The sequence below is a fragment of the Lytechinus variegatus genome, chromosome 10 (assembly GCF_018143015.1).
Source record: "Lytechinus variegatus isolate NC3 chromosome 10, Lvar_3.0, whole genome shotgun sequence".
In the NCBI taxonomy this organism is placed as follows: domain Eukaryota; kingdom Metazoa; phylum Echinodermata; class Echinoidea; order Temnopleuroida; family Toxopneustidae; genus Lytechinus; species Lytechinus variegatus.
In genome coordinates, this window is record NC_054749.1 from 10,744,282 (window position 1) to 10,753,574 (window position 9,293).

General features: G+C 33.5%; 1 protein-coding gene across 1 annotated transcript; it reads right to left on the reverse strand.

The window, feature by feature from the left end:
* Nucleotides 1-2,719: 2,719 nt before the first annotated feature.
* LOC121422973 lies at nucleotides 2,720-8,774 on the reverse strand. Its single transcript, XM_041618224.1, has 2 exons — nucleotides 7,918-8,774; nucleotides 2,720-3,015 (listed from the first exon to the last, which is right to left on the reverse strand). Exons 1-2 carry the CDS (start codon nucleotides 8,254-8,256, stop codon nucleotides 2,833-2,835), a joined length of 522 nt encoding a protein of 173 aa, XP_041474158.1. The 5' UTR covers nucleotides 8,257-8,774; the 3' UTR covers nucleotides 2,720-2,832.
* Between the last annotated feature and the right edge of the window lie 519 nt (nucleotides 8,775-9,293).

A 9,293-nucleotide genomic window follows, 5' to 3' on the forward strand; every position in this document is an offset into this window, starting at 1 on the left:
AAAGTATTTGCTCAATGCAGTTTTAATTCTTCAAGTCAACTGAAAAACTTTGAATTAACTTTATATCAACAAAAGATCAACAAAGTCTTCATATCTACTTAAAACCAATCAAAATAAAATTAATAAAATCAGGTAATTCCTTAAAAACTACAGATGTATGTTGTCAATAGGTACTCATTTTTGGTACTCATTTTTTGTAAATTATGTCGAGTTTTTCTTCTGAAATATTACATTCTTTGTCAGTTATTATCAGTCAATTTCTTTCTTAACATAAAGGTTTCACATAATCAAAAGACTTTTCAGAGAGCAGTTTGTAAAAAAAAATATAATATATAAAAGTCAATGAGAAAAGGTTTCTTGGCAGTTTTCCAGTTTTGATCCTTTGCCTACACATAACTACTTCTGTCATGTAAAATAAAAAATGATACCTGCATGTAATCAACATATTTAACATGCCTCTTATTTCGTATTGTTACATTTATCATACATTTGATGTTTTAAATAACATAATTATAACAAGTGGAATGCCTCTGGCCGTCTCACCTGCACCACGCGGTTCAATATAGCAGCAGTGCTGACTTTGAATACTACTCTAACTCGCACAAGATGTTCAGTGATACATGGTTACTCTTATGTCCACTTTTTATGAACTAGACCAATAAACTTACAGAGATATGATGGTTATTCAACAAAAAACCCCAACATGGCCAAAGTTCATTGACCTTACATGACCTTTGACCATGATCATGTGACCTGAAACTCGCACAGGATGTTCAGTGATACTTGATTACTCTTATGTACAAGTTTCATGAATCAGATCCATAAACTTTCAAAGTTATGATGGTAATTCAACAGATACACCCAGTTCGGCCAAAGTTCATTGACCTTTGACCTTGGTCATGTGACCTGAAATGCGCACATGATGTTCAGAGATACTTGATTACTATAATATCCAAGCTTAATGAACTAGACCAATAAACTTTCAAAGTTATGATGGTAATTCAACAGATACCCCAATTCGGCCAAAGTTCATTGACCCTAAATGACCTTTGACCTTAATCATGAGACCTGAAACTTGCACAAAATGTTCAGTGATGCTTGATTACTATTATGTCCAAGTTTCATGAATCAGATCCATAAACTTTCAAAGTTATGATGGGAATTCAACAGATATCCGCAATTCGGCCAAAGTTCATTGACCCTAAATGACCTTTGACCTTGGACATGTGACGTGAAACTCATGCAGGATGTTCAGCTATACTTGATTAACCTTATGTCCAAGTTTCATGAACTAGGTCCATATATTTTCTAAGTTATGATGACATTTCAAAAACTTAACCTCAGGTTAAGATTTCGATGTTGATCCCTCCAACATGGTCTAAGTTCATTGACCCTAAATGACCTTTGACCTTGGTCATGTGACATGAAACTCTAATAGAATGTTCAGTAATACTTGAATAAGCTTATGGCCAAGTTTTATTAACTAGGTCCATATACTTTCTAAGTTATGACGTCATTTCAAAAACTTAACCTCAGGTTAAGATTTGATGTTGACGCCGCCGCCGCCGCCGTCGCCGTCGCCGTCGGAAAAGCGGCGCCTATAGTCTCACTCTGCTTCGCAGGTGAGACAAAAGTCACATTAACATAATGAGTACAGTCATAATTTGACTGTTGAGAAAAGCTTTATCTTATAAACCTTTTAAGTCACTGCAGCCCATTTTATGTTCAGTGCTATGGAAGTTTTGTATCTGCATGTAATAATGGAAAGAGCTCTATAACAACAATTTGCAAAACTCAGAATAAACATTTAACACTGCATTTAAATGTTAAGATGCAGGTAGTTCAGTTACAATCATTGGCAGTTGTAAGCTGTGTCTCATTTAAAATAAAATACTTCTTTTTGTAATACATATGTTGTAATTTAAGCAGTTTTGCAGTTTTTATCCTTTAAGTTAAAAGTAAGTAGATTTTTTTTCATACTTCATGGATCAAACAGATTTTTTTGTAGAGAATATGGGAATAAAAATTGTAGATTAATGTAAAAAAATCACAGTAACATAATGTAGTATAGTCACCCTTTGACTAAGTAAGCTATCTTGTTTTTACCAAAACTGAGAGTTTTGCATCTTCATGTATATCTGTAGCAAGAGAAGAGCTTTTTATCAAACTAAAAAGATCCTAAACATATACAGTTGTAGTCTCTCCTTGACTATTGTAAAGCTGTGACTAATTGAAAAAAAAATCATTGATTTGAATTATTTCTCTTACAATATGCGCCTTGAGCATCTCTTAAAGATGGATATGTTGCGCTTTATAAATATTGTTATTATTATATACATGAATACTAGTTATTGGCAAAGGGTTTGTTGGCAGTTTTGATAAGGGATTTTTTCTCTTGGATTTTTTTTTTAATATTTGAATGACAAATCCCAGAGGGGAATTTTCTCTACCCACTGGGAATTCCCTATGGAATATTCCTTCATAGGCCTATGTATGATAGAATTAAGTTCAGATACATGATTCCTCAAATTTATTTTTAATTGTCCATTTTTACTGGATTTTAATTACAAAATATGTGGTTAAGAACAATATTAGGGGTGAAATGTATAACATCAATATTGATGTCATTGTAAGAGTAAGGGGGGGGGGGGGGAGGGGATAATTACCCTTTTTTGCGAAGGAACTTTTAAAAAATCAAAAAAATCTGATTTAAATGAAAAAAATCTGATTTAAATCAAAAAAATCGTCAACCCTGCTTTAAAATAATGATGGTGATAACAACAATGCTTATAAAGATGGGGATGACAGTAATAATGAAAGATGAAACAAACTCTAACCTTTGCCTTGGACCTGGTAAATATGACTCCTGCTGAGATCAAATTGTGGCATCTTATCTTGAAGGAGGGGTAAGAGCATGTCTACTGTCATGTCATTGGTTACTCTCAAAGCCTTAGTGATCATGTGATTAGGTGATAACTCAATATGGAAACGCAGTACTCCCTCATAGACAAGTCCCTAAAACAAAATAAAGATTTAAAATATTCAATTTATAGACTAAAAGGCTATTTTGTTATTGAAGTAAAATATGTATTTTTTGGAAACTGCACACTCTACTGAATATACACTGTACATGTATGGAACATTGAAAAGAATACTGCATACCTGGGGGGCGTTTCATCAATATTTTCGTCCGACAAGTTGTCAGATCTGACAACTTTCCTGGATTCTGATTGGTTGAGAAGCACTGTTACTATAGTAACTGTCGGATAATATCAGACTTGTCGGATAAACGTCTGACAAGTCCTTTCATGAAATGCTCCCCAGATTCAATATGGCAGCAGTGCTGAGGCTGAAAACAATTGACTATTTAAAAAAAAAGGATATGTATAATGTTCATTGATCCCAAATGACCTTTGACCCTGAATATGTGACCTGAAACTCAAACAAGATGTTCAGTAATACTTGAATACTCTTATGTCCAAGTATCATGAACTAGATCCATAAACTTTCACACTTATGATGGCAATTCAACAAATACCCCCAACCTGGCCAAAGTTCATTGACCCTAATTGACCTTTGACTTTGGTCATGGGATCTGAAACTCAGACAGGATGTTCAGTGATATACCATTTCCCATTATGTCCAAGTTTCATGATAGGTTCATATACTTTCTAAGTTATGACGACATTTCAAAAAATTAACCTTGGTAGATTTCAATGTTGACAATGTCGCTGCGATTTGGGGAAGTGGCGCCTATCATGATAGTCCTTGAAAAAGTGCAACAAAGTTGCTGCTGATACTCAAAGCTGTGCAAATTTTCCTTTTTAGCAGTTCTTCTGTCTTTAAAGGTCAAGTCCACCCCAGAAAAGTGCTGATTTAAATCAATAGAGAAAAATCTAACAAGAATAACATTGAAATGGTCATCAAAATCAGATGTAAAATAAGAAAGTTATGACATTTTAAAGTTTTTCTTATTTTTCACCAAACAGTTGTATGCACAACTCCACAACACGTAAATGAGAGAGTCGATGATGTCCCTCACTCACTATTTCTTTTGAATTATACAATATTTCCATTTTTACAGATTTGACAATAAGGACCAGTTTTACTGAACCATAAAATGTTAGAACAATTGCAATTACCCATGTTCATGGAGGAAGAAAACTTATTTCACATTCCAATGTCCATATTTCATATAATAGAATACAAAAGAAATAGAGAGTGAGTGACGTCATCAGTCTCCTCATTTGCATACCGACCATGTTGTGCATATAGCTGTTTTTTGAAATTTAGAAAAACTTGAAAATGTCATAACTTTCCTATTTTACATCCGATTTTGATGAAATTTTCAGTGTTATGCTTCTTGGATTTTTCTCTATTTGTTCAAATCAACTTTTTGTTGGGGTAGACTTGTCCTTTAAAGTATGTACTGCTGTGCTATTTCATTTTTCATTTTTTTTTGCTGATGTGTCATGCAGTATACTACCAATGTAGATTTTTTTTCTCCATGTGTATGTGTTGTATAATAACTTTGTATGAAAGATTACTGCTAAATGTAATAAGAGCACTAAAGCAGTAACTTGAGGAAGACATGTGACTCAGTCAAAAGTTCACACCTAAAAAGTGAACTTATTTTATACCAAGAAAAATATGCTAAATCTTTGTTTCTCTGCTAAAACCAATGTTACTACATAAATGCACAAACTTATGTTGCAGGTCTATACACACATATTAATGGATTATTCAAGCCTAGAGAGTGAAAGGTTACAAAATATTGACCACTGATCAACTACACTGCAATAAATCCTGGTGAGAAAATATAGATCTGCACTGAAACTAAGCTTCTCTGTGAAACCTCAGTCTCAATGCTTCATTGATTTCTGATGTCACACTACGTTTTAATCCTCCATTATCAATATAAACCAGTCTCTCTTCTATTCAAAATCAGCATCTTCATTACTGCCAGTATTTTTCAATTGATAGCAAACACCTATACAGAGGAAAACTACAGAACCAGGATCTGTTATGCAATAACTTGTGGATATACATGTACCAAGACTGTGCTATCATGAACAATGTACCTGTAGGTACAGTAAATTTTTAAATACTTTAACACAGAGAAAAAATAATTTAGAAATATATGTAATGCTGAAGAATGAACACTCGTTTCTAACCCTTCTATGTGAATACTGATGAGAATTACCTAGTAACAAATGTCAGAAGAAAACATACTGGATCACCGAGAAAGTATGGCCTAGGATTGGATAGGAGTGATTGATGATAAACCCACTAATATTACTTTAAGGGTAAAATTGGAAGAAAATTGTTTACGTGATTCAATAGCAGCAGTGCTGACTTTGAAAGCGACTAAAAAATAATTATTCACAAAAACACATATAAGAACGTACATGTATATGATAGACAATGTGAGATATTTTTTCCCAAATGAATGAATTCCAGTAGATTGTTCCCAACTCTACCTTCTCTTCCATTATCTATACCCTTTCCTATTCCTTATAGCAAGATGCATTTGCTTAAAAACGCTGTTCAGTCAACATTGATTTTGTATCAAATAATTCCACGCTCTAAGCATTATCTACGTAGTCACTGAGTCGAGATTTGTCTAACATCCAAGCCCTATTGAAGAGAGAAAAGAAAAGATTATTGATTACTTCAAGCAAGTGATACAGTATCCAAAAAGACAAATCATCTGTAACAAATATGTAGGCTAACTGATCTGCATTACAAGTAAACATATTTGAAATGGAAAAAAATGACAGTCAAATTGAATAGCTTTTGCTTAAATATTAAGCAGTTATTGTAACAATCGTACAAACCCAACACTGTTGTGCAAACTTGCTGTCAGGTACTCTGAGTACCTACATATAGATCAAATTCTCTGTTGTCCTCTACTTTGCAACTTGCAGTTGCGAAGAAGCTTTAAGGGGATATCTTCTTTTCCTTGATGCATTGATGTATTCAATTTGGTTTGTCTGTATTATACAGTGCATCCCAGAAAAAAACGAAACCGAGATTTATCGATGATTTATCAAAACTTAATCACAAATACAATATCAGACAAGTCACCTATAATTGTAAAGATTACAATTTTTTCTTTCATCTGAAATTACATAGATTATTCCTCATTCACGCATGAGTGAGCAAAAACAATTTAAAGAAAGGATACTAAAAACTCATTTGGCGGGGGGGTATCTGAATTTCAAAAAGAAAATCACATTCCTAAAAACATCAATATCTGCTCTTTTATTTGATACCTTTCAATTTTCAATTTTCAATTTTATTTATTTCACTTCCATCAAACAAAAACAAATTGTATACCATATATATAAAAATAAGTATTTGTATCCATTGCAAAGAAACAAAAATAATAATACATATGTTGTGAAAAAAAACTTACACGATTTGGGCAACACATTGGAGGTTTTAAATAAGTATACTATTTTTCAATAGAAATTAAATTAAGATGGAAATGGAGGGACCCACTAAAAAGCAATGCTTGTACAATGTGGGCCCCTCAAAAATAGATAACAAAACCAATAACAGAGTACAAATACAGACATATGTAATCAAATGAGAAAAAAAAATAAATGAGAGAGAAATAATACTCACAAAATATGGAATACGAAGATATCAAAAAATAAAGTTTGTATAGGACAAAAAATGGAAAATTTTCACAGAAAATGGTCAAGAAGTAAAAAAGTTGTGTTCCTCGAAACAATGCTTATATTTACATAACTTAATTTAATAAATAAAAATGTTTTCATCGGTTTCCCACAGAAGCTATCACACGGTTGAGTGACTCAGAATGCCAACCTGTTCATTTTATGAAAAAAATTCAAGCTTTATTTAAAATAACCAGAACTTTGTTATTTCTTGACCATTTTCTGCAATTGAGGTATCAAATTAAAGAGCAGATATTGAACTTTTTAAAAATGTGGTTTTCTTTTTGAAACCCAGATACTCGCCAAGTGACTTCTTGGTATCCCCTCCTCAAATTGTTTTTGTTCACTCATGCGTGAATGAGAAATAATTTCAGTAATTTCAGATGAAAGAGGAGATTCTCAGCTTTACAATGGTAGGTCACTTGTCTATTGTATTTGTGATTTTAAAAGTTATGATAAATCATCGAGCAATCTTGATTTGTATTTTCTGGGATGCACTGTAAATTCAGCCCATGTAAAATTTTCTTCACACCTTATTCTTCAAGTATGGTTCAACTGGCATTGACTGGTTTTAAAAGCCTATCAAGTATGGTTCAACTGGCATTGACTGGTTTTAAAAGCCTATCAAGTATGGTTCAACTGGCATTGACTGGTTTTAAAAGCCTATCAAGTATGGTTCAACTGGCATTGACTGGTTTTAAAAGCCTATATAATTTTATTTTTGTGATTGTAGTCCATACTTTGCTCATTGTGTAACACACAACATCCAGGATTATTCAATGTTTTAACATAGGCCCTACATAGTTTTCTTGAAACATACACTTACACTTGGTTGTATTCATTTACTATGATTACACAAGTTCTTAGATCCAAATTACAAAACATTGATTTCCACAAAATTATTGTTCCCTACTTCGAAAATATTTCCCAGTATCTTTTAAGTTTCATCTTTCAATGTAATTTTGTTTTGTAGTTTCATAAAATTGCACTTATTTTCCTCAGAGTTTAGAGGCTCAGATCAGCTCAATCTCAATTTCTCTTTTTGTTAAAATTATATTTCTCTTCTTCTAATTCTCTTGTTAATGATGTTTTTATGATATTCAGAGGGTGGAGAAGGCATTGTACTTTTTGTTATATCCACTGAAAAAAAATGTAATAAATCTTTTACATTTAAAAATAATAAATCTATTGTAGATCTAATTCTAGGTCTACGATCTACTCCAAGGTATCTCACCTCTTTGAGAGCGACTGTAAATGAATCATACTGGCTGGTCCTATTGTAAACAGAAATCTTCCTTGCGAGTAATTCCCGCTGAAAATCCATGTCAAAGACGGAATTTCTGCTTCTCCGAGTCATGGAGCCATTCCTATTTCCAGTCGCCACTTGTTGATTGTGTTCACGATGCAATGCGAGGAGATGCGCCAGAACTTTGGGCTCTGTGAGGAGTCCAATGCTGGACCGCTGTCGAGTGATGAAGTCAAGTGTTTGCTCCCTTGTTCGCTCGCTTGTTGACGACTGTTCAGCAGCAGTTTTTATGAATTTTTCAAAGACATCAGAGCTGGCAGATGACATCTTGAATATTGACCTTGTTGTACTTGCGTTTAGAAACGAGTAAATATCATATTTAAATAAAGCCACAGAGCCATGGGAAATTACAATACATACAAGGAGGGGGACTGTAATCAACGGAAAAATGAACAAATGAGCACCAGGGAGCAGTATTCCTCTCTATCCCTCAGCTCAGGCCATGATCAGCAGAGTATGTATTGGTACTTTAACGGGTCATTCTCAGACAAATGCACCAATTGATCATGGGGGAAGAATCGTTAATACAGAATGGGTTGAAAGCCCGGGTTGAAAGATGCATATTGTGAAAGTACCATCCATAAAAAAGTGGCAACAGAAAAAAGGCAAGTTGCTGTTGCGTCAGTATGAAGTACTGACCGGATTAACTAACCACTGAATATCAACGTTACGGAGGCCGAGGTTAATCGTGCATTGTCCTCTTATGTTGCTCAATTATATCACTTTTGAAATGAATGAAATAGAAATGCACACAATCCATCTCAAGTGTGGTATCAAACAAATTGTTTACTGAAGCCAAAATGTTTGCAAGATATAAAAACTAATCAATATTGTTTTTCAGATATTATAACATATAACAAAAAGTACCATATAAAATCATTGCACGTCTTTCGTTCAGTTTAATGTTCATAATTTGAATAAGGCAACCTTAAAATATCTTCCTCTAAAACCCGAGATCCTGTAATGCATGACCAATTCTGGAAATCCCAACATACTTTACTACATTAATCCTGCAGGGGGCATTTACCCTTGTGTCAATCTTCGTTACGGAAATTAAATCCAGTTTAAAATTGCAATACTTATTTTGTTAACTTATCGTATAACATGTTTTAAATAATTAAGATAAATGTTGAACGCATTGCTTAATTCTGCCACCCCCATCCCCCCCCCAGGTTAAAAACAGACAAAGAAAGGGACAAGTCGTTGTTCTTGTTCATAGTTAAATCATGGAGCTAACAGAGATAGCTCTATGGTTAAATGAGAACATCGAATAATCGGGCTACATAATTGTAATTCATCTTAAA